The 16887-nt window shown below is 44.8% G+C and overlaps 2 protein-coding genes across 3 annotated transcripts in view; one reads left to right on the plus strand and one right to left on the minus strand.

Annotated features, from left to right (window-relative positions):
• Positions 1-12907, plus strand: part of MDH2 (malate dehydrogenase 2) — a 60569-nt gene extending 47662 nt beyond the window's left edge. The window contains exon 9 of the mRNA XM_078679634.1: positions 12593-12907. Within this exon, the coding sequence (XP_078535760.1) occupies positions 12593-12724 (132 nt within the window). The 3' untranslated portion in view covers positions 12725-12907. The remainder of the gene's footprint in view (positions 1-12592) is intronic.
• Positions 1-16887, minus strand: part of STYXL1 (serine/threonine/tyrosine interacting like 1) — a 299858-nt gene that overhangs the window by 239198 nt on the left and 43773 nt on the right. The window contains exon 2 of one of the 2 annotated variants that reach the window (XM_078679636.1): positions 10676-10815. The gene's annotated coding sequence lies outside the window, so the exon portion shown is untranslated. Of the gene's footprint in view, positions 1-10675; positions 10889-16887 lie in introns of those variants that run through there. The other variant, XM_078679638.1, reaches the window with a different exon arrangement.

Consider the following 16887-nt stretch of genomic DNA (forward strand, 5'->3'; position numbering starts at 1 on the left):
TTTCTGTTGTGTAGGAGTAAAGGGATTACATTTCGTTTTACTTGCAGATCAAGCACTTTTTTAAATGGACAAGAGGATTCTCCGTCCTGTTGTATCCCCCGATGCCCCTTGCAGACCCATGTGCTTGCCATAAACTGCGTACAGAAATCGTGGCACACCACTAATTAAGCTTCTTCGTGTTAGACGTGTTTTTTTATTTTTTGTTTTACTGAATCCAACTCCACCCTCCAACTCCAACTCCACCCTCCAACTCCCCCCTCCACCCTCCAACTCCCCCCTCCAACTTCCACTCCCCCCTCCAACTTCCACTCCCCCCTCCAACTTCCACTCCCCCTCCAAATTCCAACTCCCCCCTCCAACTTCCAACTCCCCCCTCCAACTTCCAACTCCCCCCTCCAACTTCCAACTCCCCCCTCCAACTTCCAACTCCACCCTCCAACTCCACCCTCAACCCTCCAACTCCACCCTCCAACTCCACCCTCCATCACTCAGGAACACCACCACATCACCCAGGGGCACCACCACATCACCCAGGGGCACCACCACATCACCCAGGGGCACCACCACATCACTCAGGGGCACCACCACATCACTCAGGGGCACCACCACATCACTCAGGGGCACCACCACATCACTCAGGGGCACCACCACATCACTCGTGGGCACCACCACATCACTCGTGGGCACCACCACATCACTCGTGGGCACCACCACATCACTCGTGGACACCACCACATCACTCGTGGACACCACCACATCACTCGTGGACACCACCACATCACTCGTGGACACCACCACATCACTCGTGGGCACCACCACATCACTCGTGGGCACCACCACATCACTCGGGGGCCACCACCACATCACTCGGGGGCCACCACCACATCACTCGGGGGCCACCACCACATCACTCGGGGGCCACCACCACATCACTCTGGGGCCACCACCACATCACTCTGGGGCCACCACCACATCACTCTGGGGGCCACCACCACATCACTCTGGGGCCACCACCACATCACTCTGGGGCCACCACCACATCACTCGGGGACACCAACTCATCACTCGGGGACACCACCACATCACTCGGGGACACCACCACATCACTCAGCCCAACCACATCAACACTCAGCACCACAACAGCACTGTCCTTGCTTGCTACCAACAAGCATTGCCATAGCAAATATGACTTGCATTAGGAAAGTGTAAGCTATTGGCTTTGTGAATAACAATTCTATTACCTTAAATATTTTCAAAGCCAACACATATTTAAAAAATGTGTCATTTACAATACCAATAGCTCACACTTTCCTAATGCGAGACCTATTGCATTGCAAATGCTTGTTTCCAATTCTTTCAAATGTATGTGCATGGGCTTTGGCTCCACCCAAAGGAGTTATTTTCACCTCATTCGTTGCCTCTCGACGATGCATTGTATGCTGGAAGCAATAATACTGTTTGTTTTGTTTTCGTTGCAGTAGGCTCTTTGACATGAATAAAAATGCAAGCCAGACCCTCTAGTTTTGTCGGTGCTTGTTTATAAATCAGGATTTTGCTTTACACTTTTGCCAGTTACCATTATCTGACTATTTTTGCCGGTGATTGTGTCTTTGCATCCCGTGGATGTCACTCAGTCATTGTGGTATTATTAAACTAGGAAGATTTGCGATTTTTTGGGGAAATGGTGCTGGTGCACTAGACTGTGCTGCTCTATACAAGGCACAGTTCGTCTGTTGAATGCATTTGGTTGTTGTACTAGGCATTCCACAAAACATTCAGTAGTTTGACCCACATGTATTTAAATTGGGATGTATGTTTTTAAGACTTAGGTATTCTTGTAGACTCTGGACACATTCAACGGTTGTGAATCTAATGAAACTATCCAAGATTACTTAAATCGCTTAAGATGAGTAATGGTCCCCGAGCTCTGTTCCTCCGCAAACAGCATTATTCTTGGAAGAGCGAAAGATGGCCAAATCGCCCTAAAGGGAACCAATGCCTGGGAAAAGCGAACTAAGTTGGAGTCAATGCGTTTGGCCATCTAGTATGGGGGCTCCACCAATGAGATCTTTCTCGGTTAAAAGTCTGGGAGTCACACTTAGCGCGGATCTTTCTTTGAAAGGACAAGTTGGCACAGTAGTCTCTGCCAGCTTCTTTCAACTTAAGAAAATAAAAAAATAGCCCAGTTCCGTACGCAAGCCGCACTTACTCAGGTTATCATTGCCCTCGTTTTGTCCCGATTGGACTTCTCAAACAGTCTTTATTTGGGACTTCCAGCGGGCTTGCAAAAAAGACTCCAACTTACTCAGAATCAAGCTGCTAGGCTTATCCTTAAACAAGCAAAATGGCAGTCTATTAGACCTGGCTTGAAACAAATTCACTAGTTGCCTGTGGCACAGCGAATTGCGTTTAAAACTGGATGCATTATTTTTAAAACTTTACAGGACACAGGTCCGAAATTTATAAAAAAAACTTGTTTCCAGATATAACCCCTCATTAAATCTTCGTTCTGCTTATAAAGCTTTACTGGTTGTCCCGTCCTTTAAGAAAAAACGCCTTGGCGGCTGCTGCTTTGACCATCTTGCAGCCACCTTTTGGAATTCGTTACCGTTTTCTTTAAAAATGAGCTTGGATCTTCTCACTTTTAGACACGCTCTTAAAACCTGGCTTTTCAATCAGGCTTACTGTTAAGGTTTACTATGTGTTATGTGCCCTTCAATAGCGCCATGAGGCCTCCGGGCGTACGAGCGCTTAATAAATAAATATTAACATAACAACAATGCGTGGTTCACTGGGATATGAAATGTGGTTTGAGGTGAGAAAAATATGTAAGTCTTATACAGTGAAAAATAAAGAATTCATGTTTTGTGTTAGTATTTTTATGTGTGTATGTGGGGTATTGTAAAATGCTCCAGGATATTGGACAGAGGTGGCAATTTTCATTCACATGTTTTGAAAGAGCAGCAAATAGCAACAGCAAATTGCAAGATAACTTGTGTGATCAGAAGCGATGCGAGGCAGAGATCAACCAGGTGTCAGACAGTACAAAGAAACACCTAAAAGCAAAGCAATTCAGATACAAAAAACGGTCATCTGCTTACCAGAAAGGTGAAGGGCTCCAATGGAGACCAAGGGGGAGGTCAAGGTTCCACAGATTGTCCAAGGTGACCCAGGACCACAGGACCTTAGAGAAGGCAGGAATGAAGCCGGTCCTAGCGGACAACAGACCATGTCGGAGAGGACTCCACTCTGTGTCAGCCAATCCCATAAATGGTTGCAGTGCCATCACCTTGAAACCACCACTGCCATTGGAAGCCGCTAAAAAACTGAATATTGGCTACAGATGTCCTGCTTGAATAGAAACATTTGATTTCATTGATGCTCTAGAATAAACAGATAATATTGTCAAATATCTTAAGAATCCTGCTAGTGAAGGTGTAAAAGAAAATGCTGGGAGTTGTTGAAATGACATACTGTCAAATCAAAGACACCGAAGTTCAATTGAATGCCGAATGTAGACTATCAAAGGTACATTTTTAGTCCAGAAGGATAAAGTTGGTGACCACATCGATTAATTTGTTGAGATACTCGATACGCTGCTCAAACACTAAGTTCATTGAATTTAATATCGAGGAAGTTATACGTCCTAGTAATTGACGGATGAATGTTGGGTTCATTCAGACAACAAATGCTGGAAAGAAGCTCTTAATCTAGAGCAAGTTATCAGAGCTGAAGAGTGTGCCGATCGACAAGCTGCTGACAAAGAGGCCAGGGGTGCCATTGGAGAGATGTGCAAAGAATGTGGGAAGGAGAACCATTGTGCAACGGTTTGCAGGGTGAAATAAAGTGCATCACAACTGTATGAAAAAAATGGAGATCTGTTTCAGTACACCCCTAGTTTTTGCCTGGCTTTTGATGCAACTTTGACTGTAGAGTACTGGGTCCCTGTTCAGGTTCCCAGTACCAGTATTCTTCCCCCTAAAAATAAATATGTCCATAATTGGTACTAGTGCCCCCCTGAATGTCCCTAGTTACTGATACCCAGGTCCTGGAAGCAGAAGTGTCCCCATGGACACAGTGCTCCTGCAGCTAACATGCCCCTGTGAGGTAAAAAAAGAAAATGACCAAGTTTACATGGCAAACTGCCAGTGTGCCATGCCAGCTAGCGCTGTCCAAAATATAGGTAAGTCACCCATCTAGCAGGCCTTACTAGCCCTAAGGCAGGGTGCTTTATATCCCAGGTATGGGCATATCTGCCTTTGCAGATATGCCCCTACAGTATTATGGTCAATTTCCTAATATTGTAAGTGCCAGCGAAGCCATAGAGAGTACATAGACTGGGAACTTGACAACTCAAGTTCCACAGCACCAGAGTGGCTTCACTGAAACCAGTAGTCTTTGTTACGAAACAGCACCTTGTTTTAATACATCTCAACACTGTCAATGTATTACAAGTACTCAGAGGGAACCTCAGATATGCCCCCTGAAAACCTACCAACCCTGGTGTGGGCACGGACTGGCTTTAGGCGGCCTGCCACATACAGTCATGTTTCTGGACCACTGGGTGGGGAGCCGCTGCTCTCTCTGGAACCAGAAACCATGCACCTTCCTGGGCAGACGTGTCAAACCTCCTCCCAAAGGATGGCCAAGTGCTGGATAAGGGAAGCGTCAAAGGCCTGCTGCCTCTGTAATGCGACCCCCAGCCTCTGAGTTACACCCACACTTAGGGCGGGAAAATTTAGGGTGGAGTTGGCAGAGGTGGGCACACTTCTATTCTTTTAAGTGTGGAGAGGTGAGGTGAAGCACAACTTTCAGTCCCCGTCATCTTGATAAGGGGACTCTGGCAATTAGGGCTAGGTTTGTGCCCCCTCCCACAGGAGGATGGCACAGTAGTGGTTGTATTTACCCAAGGCAAGGTGCCCATTGACCCTACCTACTGCTCCCCTAAAACTCAGTATTTAGGAGGACACTGCAGAGAAGACTGAAGACGAATACTGCCTTGGCACCAGTCCTACTGGCCTGTCTCCAGCTTCTGAGAACCTGCGACCTAGCTTGCAGCCAACAAACTCTGAAAACCTTGGGAGAACAGCTGCCTCCGTGTGAACATCTGACCTATCCTGAAGAAACCTACTCCAAGGACTCTGGATCCAGGTGGCTCTGCGTCTCCTGTCCACTCTGCACCCAATGCCCACGGCCTGAGTGAGTGGCTCACCTGTACATTAAAGCCTCCCTGGCAATCCTAATCTAGTGTCCAGCGTTGGCTCACCTCTCCCACCTTCCATGACTGCACCTGCAGTGTGAATCCATATGCCCCCTCCTACTCCCAACTGCGACCGGCTCTGGTAAGAAGACTCCGAAAAAAAGGCACTCCTGCACCGAAAGCCACTGAGCCTTTGCGAGCTGAACCGAATGGGCCCCTACAACTCCCTACATCCCAACTTACCTCTGCTATCCATGGTCTTCTCTTGCAAACTCCGGTGCCACGCTTGCAGCATCTTTGCCAAAGGAATATTCCCTATTAAAAAGCATTGGGTGCCCAAAATCGAATTTGCACCCGACCGCCCCTGTGCCATGGGGTGTTGTATGTTTGGTGCTGCTTTGTGGTCCGTGCTCCACCTAACCCCCAAAGCTTGGCCTCTGCAACAGATCTACTTTCATGCAAGCAGTCTTGCTCCAGGTCGCCCCTGTCTCCATTGTAAAGCATTCGGTTGAACTCTGATTTTTTTTACCTATGCAACTGACCGCCCCTGTGCCGATGGTGGTGCAGTTTTAGTACTTACCTGGCCCTTGGTGACTTTTGGCTCAGATCAGAAGACGGACAGACAGACACCAACCTGGGGAAGAAGTAGAAGAGGTAGATGAGGAGGATGCGGAGGATGCTGACTCCATCACTACCCCCTCAGCTAGCAACACTGCTGGTAGTGATCCCAGTAGTGTCCCAGACAAAGCAGGCACTGAATATGCAGATCTTCAGAAACTGGCAAAGAGGATAGCTCTAGAAGCTAAACTCCTAGTCCTAGAAAAAGAGAGCTGAGATGGACCTAGGACCCATCTTAGGTGGCGACAAAATTATAAATACGCAGACGCTGCAGACTCCAAAACACCCAAATGGATTGTCCCTAAATATTTTGAGAGGGCGTGATATCACGAAGTGGTTCATTGCATTTGAAAGAACATGTCTTAGTAGACCGGTCCACAGGAAGATGTGGAGGGCTACCTGTTAGACTTGGCATCTTTGGTGTGGGTCTCCCTTCCATGTTCCGCTGTGGTCTCCTTTGTTTTTGCTGGTATTAGATGCTCTGGGCGCTGTGCCACTGCCATTCAGTGCCACAGCGTGAATGCTCCCTGTGTAACTATGACTTGGTATATCCCTGATTGGCTTATTTGGTTTCCCTGTTAGTAGCTAGTAGTGTGGCCTGTGTGTGTCCAGGGCTGGTAACCCAAATGCTGCTGGTGGGCCTGCAGCGCTGGTTTGCGCCACCCTCTAAAGCAGCTTGTAAAGTGTACCCCAGACCTGCCACTGCAGTGTCTGTGTGCAGTCCAGAACTGCCATCTTGGCTGTGAAGTGCCCACGCTTTCCAGCCCCTGAACCTTCCCTTGGCATCATATCAGTCACCCCTATGGTAAGGTGCATTGTGCAAGGTAGGACATGGCTTGATATGCGTTGCATGTCCTGGTAGTGAATTACCCCCAATTTCATTTTTCACTACTGCAAGGCTACCTGTTCTCCATAGGCTAGAATGGGCAGTTTGACTAATACATTTTATAGTCCTAACTGACTCAGGGAACACTGTAGAAATTAGAGTTTAGTATACCTGAACTCCGAATGATAAAATACATCTTTTAGCGAAGTTGGTTTTAATATTCTGTGTTTGAAAATGCCACTTTTAGAAAGAAGGTATTTTCTTGCCTAAGCCTTCCAGTGTGCTCTGCTGTTATGTGTATTGGCTGTCTGGGGTTAGAGGGGCAAGGCAGGCTGAGTCAGACCTGGGTTGAATAGAGAGATCTGCATTGAGTACTGGGGAGGAGTAGCTCCTTGACCTGAATAGGGCTGTGCCTGGCAAGGTGAATGCTGGCTCCACCTCCTACTGTGCGTCTGATGGCAGACCCCCTCGTTCTGAAAGGAAGGATGCAGCCTGGTAAACCATGTGCTCCCGGCCTGAGCAGAACTGGTTTTGGCTGGGTTCAGTGATTAGTGACTTTTTAGAACAAAGACTTTTGGGGTATAAATATCTGTGCCCAAACCCCTGATTTTTGTATTGCTCCTGGATGACAAGATGAACCGCTGTCCGTGTCACTGAAGGAATCTTCAGGAGAGTGCTGTCCTTGTGTGCTATTTATTGGATTGACCTGCAGTAGCTTCCCCTGGACTTGGAAGAAGAGGGAAAAGGACTTTGAGAGAACTTTTATTTTTGCTAAAACAATCGCCCAAGGGCTAGAAGAGAGCTAGCCTCCTGCTGGAGTCACAGGCACATCTGACTCCACCACCTGCCTCCTGATTCCTCCTAGTGAGGATTTCTATCTGAAGGTGATGCCCCTGTGAGTTCCAGGGCCTCTAGTCCTACTTCAGAGAAGAGAGTGCAGAAATTATCGCTAACGCCCGTTTGCGAGCTGCCGCAGCCGAAGAGCGTAAGGAAAATCCTCGCGCTGCTGCCGCTCGCAAACCCAAGGTGATCGCATCGCACGTTTGCGGGCTGTTGAGTGCTTCCTAACCCCGGATCATCGCCTCAACATCGTCTCATTGAGATCACCGCATCACGATATCGCAGTGCGGACGCCGTGCGTCTGCCATTTTCACCGCATCACACCGGATCGTCGCTCCCTCGCGGAGCGCTATTTCTTCACATCGCAACAGGTTCGCACACACCACAGGTCCAGCGCATCATCCCCCCCTTGGGGCAAGGATTCAACGCATCGCTGGCCTAGCGTGAAAACGTTTGTCGCTTTATCCCGCACGCATCCACAGACCAGCGCATCATCCTCCCTTGCTGCAAGGTTTCAACGCATCGCCGGCCTCGCGTGGGGAAAATCATCGCTACAGCTCGCTTGCGACACTGTTTGTTTTTGCTATGAAATCCAGGTACTTTGTAGGCAAAAGGGTCGCAGAGACCACTGCTTGGAACTAAACTCCTATCTGCACACTTTGAACTATTTTTACAGCCTTCCACGAATAACCCTAGTTTACAGTATTGTGGCTTTTTAACGTTATTGGTCTTGTGTTAAGTATATATATGTGTATATATATATCCAAGCAAGGATTCCTTCCGCGGAAGGGAATCACGGAGTCGCAGTTAACCCACACAATTATTCAAGGAGATTGATTCAAAATTATTTATTTATATCCATAGGGTGCCAAAACCAAACGAAAACCAATGCGTTTCGACAGCCTCCGCTGTCTTGTTCACGGTCAGTTTGTAAAGTGCAATAACACAGACATAAGAACAAACCACATTTCCTGGAACCCAAGGTTGCCTCCCCCCGGGGTGTGGTTTCAGTCAATGTCCCGACCCTAGGAATTCTGGTCTCTGTAGTTTGGACAGTTTTACCCAGGTTAGTAATGTATTTTTATTTACCCCCTTAGTCCATGTAATTTCCAATTTTTTTGTTTCATTAGATAGCGGTCTGGCTAATTTTGTCCATTCAATTGTTTTTTATTTGTCTAATTGCGATCATGGCTCCACTCATCCTGATCACCGCTCCTTTGTAATGTTCCCAAACCAGAGGTTTCTGGATATTGTAGTTGCTTGGTGTATTGGTTATACGTTTCTACAAGGAGCCTCGTTTTTTCCGAGTTTGGTATGGCGGGGGTGATTTTTAAACGCACTTTTCAAGTGGAACAGGGCAGACCAAACTACCAAGCCAATTCTTTACTGGAAAGGAAACAAGCCAGAAACCGGTCCCCGGAAGCTTGTTTCCTTTCCAGTAAAGAATTGGCTTGGTAGTTTGCTCTGCCCTGTTCCCATGATGCACTGGGCCAGGGACAGACTAATTTGCATATAGCCAGGTTCTGAACTGGGATGGTGTAGTGAGCTAAAAAACGGTGATGGATCAAGCCCTGATCTTTTGACTGGGTATGAGTGTTCTGTTTAATTCAGATGCTCTGTCCATCACCACCCCCTTTTCTGAATTGGATAGAATCCTGACACTTAATCAAGAAAGATGCTACTCCCAATGACCTCATGAAGTGTACCCTGATTGAGGGCTTTAGATTCAGGACTGGAACCTAAAGTAAGTGCAGGTAAGTCTCAAAAGAAGAAGCCAAAAAAGTGGTGCAGGTAAGGTGGACATCTGATATCCACAGTTCCAGTGAGCCAAGGAGATTCCACACCAGTTGGGAACAACTCCAAAGTTGGCACTAATAGAGCCCTGCCGGACCCAGAAAGACCTGACTAGTCAGTCAAGTGTCCAGCCTGAGTTGGTGGCTCCTTGGCTGACATAAAAGAGTGGAAGTAGGGTGCTCACTACCAGAAGTGGTTCAACACATGCCCACAAGGTCAAGCAACCACACCAGTTGAGGCAAATCGACACCAAACTAAGTAGATTGTGAAAGAGTTCTTCAGTATCAACATCGAGTGAAATTGAATAAGGTCGAGCAATGTCAATGTGGACCTCAGAAAGCCGTGCTAATGTTGGACTGGCTGCATTATAAGAAAAATGCAGGTCAAAGAAAAGTTAACATGAAAAAGCACCAGTCATTCAAACATTGTCCAAGATTACACTTCAGGTAAATGGTTGATCAATACCTTTTTATTATAGACCGTGATGGGTGGATAAACATGCCTGAGGAGAAATATTAGGAACAATCTCCATTGGCACGACTTACTGCATCGAAAACAAAAGTGTATACATGGGCTGCGTCAATGGCGTTCAAATCAGTGTTCATTCGTAGCAACGACGAAACGCAAGAAAACTGTACCAGCACCCATTCATGTACTTCAAGGCATGGTGTCAAGTGACTGATCAGTTTCAGCACAGCTACTGATATCGGTGAACAGTACTATAACATGAATACTCATCACCAAATATACATCCATTTCCTTCATTGTTCCATGGGTTCGGAAAACTCAAGACTAAGTACAATTACACATTCATGTGGACGTCCGTCCTGTTGCTCAAAGACAGACTAATTGTGTTTAATTTACAGCAGCTGTGTTAAAAAAAAACTTGAATCAAACATGTTCTCATTGAGTTTTCCAGTGGTCCGTTGCTTTGGGTTTCTCTCATAATGGTAGTACAAAAAAAGGATAGTGTAGGAGCTGTATGCATCTGTGTTAATATGCGTCAAGTGAACAAGGCAATTGGGAGAACCGCATACAGGTCAGCACATTGCTGATAACACAATTAAGTGGTGCAAAGGTCTTCTCTCACTTTGATTTGAATAAAGTATATCATCCGTTGGAACTTGAGGAGAGTTGCAGGTACATTACAACCTTTTCTACACATAAGTTGCCAAGATAAAATTGGTACTGCTGGATGCTTATTTAGATGCAAATATTATCCTTAAATATAAATTTGCGGTGGTGTATTTGTGTTTTATTCTAATGTGCATGAATGTCTATTTAGAGATGAACTAATTTGTATTCCCAGAACTTCACACTTTGCTACACTTGAAGTTATGCATGTATATCACAGGACCGTTCAACCTCCAAATAAAATGTTATTAACTTGTGATTACCTTTGAAAGTCTTGAGGGATTCTAATTGTCCAGCCTGTTGACCTGAAGTGTCCACTGTGCCTCAAATGTTTCGTTATCTGTTTGTATGCAACTTTTTTTCTCTGCAATTAGTCCACAGAAACGTGTGCTAGCAGTCTGGTCTAAAAGATACAAATATGAGTTATGAAACACAACTATGTTATTAAACAGTTACAAATGCTACTAAAAATTACCCTTTCTGTTGTAATGAGAGCATCACGCCTCTTGTAGAAGCGGAGGACTAGTCGGGGCCTGAATGTGCTACCTGTAAAGGAAAGCTTACTTCAGTTATATCTTTTAAATTGTGGGCAAGCCACTGCCCGGTTCAAATAAAGTTGCATAGAAGAAGAAAATGTCTTTGTGGCTCCACTTCTTACTAGCCCACCCTCGCTCTAATACTTTCCAACTTCTCAATGGCAAACTGACTCCTTCCTGGTCTCCCAAGCTCTTCATTCTTCAACCTTCTAACAGACTCTTCGAAATCTGACTGGCTCTTCCCTCCGTGTTTCTCACCCTGCCCAATTCAACAAGTAGTGGTTTTAGGTCCCCATAGTGTGACTAAGATTTTACTTGAAGCCTAACTTATCTCTGGCCTTCTATATCTCAACACCACCTTGTTACCCTGAGCGGCAAGAATAGGCATTGTTTTCATATCTCTCCCAGGTGCAATTGTATCTCTCTGGTTATTCAAATTTTGGTTAGTCTCAAAAGAACTAGTCCCTGGTTTCATTTCAGTGTGTCTAGCCTCTTGCTTTGGGCAAAAAAGAAAATGCAAAATGGATTAATAAGTATTTTCTATAAATTAAAAAAAGTGTCTGTATTTCAGACAACTCTTGCAGACTGTCACAGAGTGCATTTCCAGACAAATTGTATTATAATTTACTTGCACAGAAATAAATATACTTTATACCATCTACTTACGCTTCGTTTCAAGACTGCTTTAATTTCATACTGCTAATAAAACACTTAAATGCTGAATTCATACTGTCAGGTTACATATAATCATTCTGATGCATTTTCAAAATAAGTGACATTTCATGTGAGGGTTCCAAATGCCTTTAACATATAATACTTCCTTTTCAAGCCTAATGGGTATTTTTTCAAGACCAGGCCATCACATGCTGGTCAGATTTCAGTATTGTATTATTAGCACCTATAAATATAGATGCATCAGTTCAGTTTTTTCCATATAGTCTCATCTCTGATTATATAGGAAATTCACATACGCTTTTAATAATGCATAATTTGATACTGATAGCCAATATAAACCCAAGTCTGTTCAGGCTCAGTGACCTCTGCTTTACCCTACAGTTATAAATAAATGTATGCATTCTATTGTCTACCAACACTAATCTTAAACCAAATTTAGACTATACGTCTTGCATATTACTGCTATTGGGTGAGTTCTGGACCTTTACTAGAGACCCGCGAAAAACCCACTGTTAATTGATTATGTCCATTTTCAACCAGTAACAGATATTTTAGTATTGCTAGAGGATGAATATATTTTTAACATCTCACTGAATAGAAGCCAATATCTACTTAAATTTATCATACTTCCTATCACAGTGTCTACCTTGTTGGTCCATAATAGTTTGGTTATTGGTGACTGAACTTGCACATAAGTGAATAAGTCTTCAAAGTAGATGTTGAGTCAGGGTCTGCCTGAAATCTAATCTGCACACACAGCATATTCAGGCCGTAATGGAATGAATGCTGGCATTACCCTTTGTGTACCCATAACCGTTTGAAGGAATGCAAGTTACTTAAAGACTTACTTGTTAATTTTAGTTATTTTTTTAATCCTACATTAAGATCATGTGTGGCAATGTTACTCTGTTTTAAAGTACTACTGGCTATTCCCAAAAGAATTAAAAATGTATGTTTTTGCGTTTTCAGAAAAATGGAATTGAGAAGAACCTTGGCCTGGGCAAGTTGTCTCCCTTTGAAGAAAAATTGGTGGCTGGGGCCATGGACGAGCTCAAGGGCTCCATTAAGAAAGGGGAGGATTTTGTAAAAAGCCGGAAGTGAAACGTGCAGTTGTAGGAGATAACCCTCCTTAATTTATTGAAACATCATGTCACTTTAAAGACGTTCGGACAAACCACATGCTGTAAAGAGTGCTGCATTACTGATGTAATCCACCTGCTTAGTAGTGTAACTGATCTGAGTCTGACCATCAATAAAACAATTTTTATTTTGCCGGAGTACAAATGATAAGTTGTGGTGTGTAGCGATCTGTCTATCTGCTCTAGAAGTGACATTTGTGGCCGTACCCTGGATTTCTAAACTTCGAAAGAGGTAAACCTTACCTGTAAATTGTTGCTTGTGTTCTAGAGTTAAATCGCACACATCTCAGAACACCTGCTTCGCTGTTAAGCGCTGTAGTTGAAACTCAGACTGAAAAAATAATCAATTCTCTTGAACCATCTTCAGGGCGAAGAACTGTTTTATATATTTAAAAAACGTACTCTGAAGAAACGTCGGCAGGAACAATGGCACAGAATTTACAGGGTTTCAGGTGGATCAGCCAATATGGGCAATTTTTTACTAGTGCTTAAATATTGCCTATTTGAGTTGGAAATTACCAAGTTGGGTCATGTAGAAGGGGAGTGGGGGACCCTCAGCATGGGTACATAAAGATAAATGCAATGTCTTATATTTGGTTGGAATAGAATAATGTTCCTTTCAGTTGTCAAAGTGGGAGGGTATGTTCGTTCAGTTCTTGGCAATTGATGTGCCTAAGGCCAAAGCATTCAAACACTTTACTGTAGTCCATTCCAAGCTGACCTGTCTGTAGAGGGTTTAGAATCGTGTTTGACAGTTTTATTGAGTATACAGCGCTCTTCAAGTCTGAAATGTGTCATTTGGTACACACCCATGCTAGACTTGTGAAATTGGCCCAATCCTCACCACATTTGAGGTGTCCTAATATGTTGCCATTGTATATAGCTGCATGTATTTGAGTGAGGAACCGATAGTAGGGTAGTTTTTTGTGAATAGAGCACCCTTCCAAGTCACCAAATGCAGATGGCTTTTCCATGTTAACTCTGCATTGTCCCCAATTTAGTGCCTCTAACCCCAAACAAGTCTCTGCTTTATTGTCTAACACTTGAATATAGGTCAGTGAAACCTTTCTGGAACTGCTATCTAGAGCACTGGAACTTGCAGACTTGTTTCCCCCTCCAGGGATGAGGGACATGCAGGTATGTAGATCTTCTACACTTGTGTGGAGTTATCCACTGTGTACAAAGAATTACCCAAATATTAACGGGGGTGGGGGAGAAGAGTTCCCGAAAGTTCAGTTTTATTGAGGGGTTTGGGTATTGATTCTATCCTAGAGGAGCAGCATTTCTGTATTGATGGCCAGATTGGTTTGTGCTTCTGAGCCCCCTGTCCAGTCACACCTTCAAATGACAATCTCGGGCAAGGTAAAGGCGAGAGACCCGTCTAAAGATTCTAAAATTGAGGTGATCAAATACACTACTGGGATTCAACCTCAAGACCTAGGGTCAAGAGGAAACTAGTGGGTGCCTCAAAGTCAGAATTGTACCTGGCTGCTCAGGATGAGATGGATTGTCCTCATACTCTGACCTGGAATTTTCCTTTGCCGATCCTTGACTCTTGAACAAGAACTCCAGGGTGTGTGGGGGGGCGGGGGGCTGGGGGTTGGGGATCGAATGAGAGAGAATGAATAGATACACACACATTGTAAATTCTTCGAGAGAGCCTTCACACTGACGCAAGACAGCCGAATTGTGCTCATTGTACTCATGAGCTGATTCCGCCTACTCTTTTTACACTGCTCAAAAAAATTGTCCTGCTTTGTAGGCATGTATGATGTAAAGCAAGCCCACCTACAACAAGTGATAGTTCCCCAATAACCCTTTCTGCCGAATTCGGGCTTGTCCATTGCCATAACCCAAACCTAAATGGGTGATGCTGCTAGTGAGGAAAAAGAAGGTTCTGAACAAATGAAGGACTGGTGTAGCATAAGAACCAATATCCACTGAATTGGCGAAGTGGGAACTTTGGCTAAAATACCTAGGCTGCGCCAAAGACAAATCAACCAAGTAGCATGACATTTATGCAAATGACTAGTTTCAGAGAAGGTGCCTCTTCACATGCCTGTATTCTTAAGGATTCAGTCAGAACAACGTCTCGCAGTTCCTCTGGAGCACCAAGATGTGACACACACGAAACCTTGATCTTTATTTTGCAGTCACTAGTTATTAATTTTGTCATAGAATTTCTTTGCCCATTGTAGTGATGGGACTTTTTTGGGATTAATTTGTTTTCTCCAAATTGTAATGTTCCTACTACATATTACCCTCCAAGGGAAAACTCTGCTTTTATAGTTTACAGACTACTTCCTTTGATTTGTTCTTGTGTTGTTTAGGTCTTGCCTAGGCTGTGTAGGGACGGTCTCTTTGAGACATGCTGTAGAATATGGGCTTTAAGCACTGGCCAGCTTTTCAATTGGCTCCTCTTACTGTCCTATGAAAATGCTGGCTTTTTATTGGTGCATAGGCTTAGTAGCCCCTTTCTTTGGACGGTTGTATCCTATGAGGATTGCCCTCTTATATGAGCTCTTCCTAGTCAGGTTAGATGGGGGAACTTCAAGAGCACTATTTTGTTGTTGAGCAGCCTCTGCTCTTGCTAACTGTTCCGTTGATTTCGGTCATGGGCTTCATGAAACTCTGCTTCATTTGTGTTTGCTGGTCTTCTCTGTTTATTACACTTCACTGCTGCTTAATCTCCCCATGCTAAAACCTCACAATACTACTTTTAGTTAAAAAAAAGAGATGTGCACCAGTTTTGGGGTTTGTCTTTGGTGTTTGAACTTTGCCGCTACTTAATCTCCCCTGCCACTCCCCCTTCCCTCTGGCACTCCCCCTGCCCTCTGGCACTCCCCTCTGCAGATCGCCTTTCCCACCTTTCTCCTCCCGTAACTCCCTCCTCACCCAACACTGCTTTTTAGGTCTCGGCCTGATCGATCCAGTGCATGCGCTGGCCTGGCCGAGCGTTCAGTAGGTGCTCTGGGAAATGCTACTTTGCGGCGATGAGCTTACTGTCACGCGCACAGCTGCCATTGGGTGCTCTCACTTTCTTAAAGAGTTCTGCAACAGCGCTCGCTTGTGCGGCGAAAGTGTGAGCACCTGATGGCAGCTGTGCATGTCACACATGCGCACACAACTCCCGTTTGCGCCCTTGATCGCGATCACTTTCGCTGCCGAGTGCAGCTAATGCTTGTTTGACCGGCCTCCTGCTCGCGAGCTGTCTTGGTGCAGTGATGGGCGTCCGCAGGGGGGGGGCAAGGAGGGGCGCTTGCCGCCCCCTGGAGTGACTCTCCTTGCCCCCCCTGCGGATGCCCATGAAAACCGTGACTTCAAGTCGGGGTTCTCACTCTCTTTCCTCTCCTTTCTTTTATTTGCTTCCCTGTGAAATGGATCCAAAAAAGAGACGCTTTTGCTGGAAATGCCATATTTTTCTGAAATTTTAATTCCAAAGTGCAGCATTGGGAATAAAAGGCTAAAAATATGAAAAATAGATAAATAAATAACTAAAGTAAGACGGAGTGGTAGCAAACTGGCAAAACTTATTTTATTCACACTGAAACACATTAGTGCCACTTTACAGAGTTTGCCAGTGAAGCGCTATTTTTGTTTTCTTGTCTGTTTTCCCTGGACTTGGAACTAGTGCACCAATCCTGGAGGTACTGCAATGTGTGGATTGGAAAACAAAATGTGTGCTTCGGCTCTGCGTCCAGGGATGTGGTCTTTTTACCATACTACTTACGTTTTGTAAGGATATAAGCAATGGCCATTGAAATGGGTCCATTCAGGGCCCTGTAGTCGGGTCCTTACTTTTCAGGCAAAAGCGCTCACTGATTTCCTGAATAGTGAGTGCAAAAGCATTAAGGTAACCATGTTGTTCCTGCTTACATTTCCCATGGTTTGCTAAATTTTGAATTCGCTAAAAGTGTTTGCTTTTTCCAGGACGTTGTTACTTTTTTTTTTTTGTAGGCCGCATATTGCTCTTGTCTACTGCGTAATTTAAATTGAGCCGCATCCAGGTGTTTATAGCGGGCAACAATTGGGTTGTAGCTGAAGACAGTTTGGAGTTTTCTCAGTGGGGCAGTACGGTGTTCAGTGGGGGAGACGATGTGGCACTATGGTCAGAGCTGCTGAATT

The sequence above is a fragment of the Lissotriton helveticus genome, chromosome 3_1, assembly GCF_964261635.1.
Source record: "Lissotriton helveticus chromosome 3_1, aLisHel1.1, whole genome shotgun sequence".
NCBI lineage: Eukaryota > Metazoa > Chordata > Amphibia > Caudata > Salamandridae > Lissotriton > Lissotriton helveticus.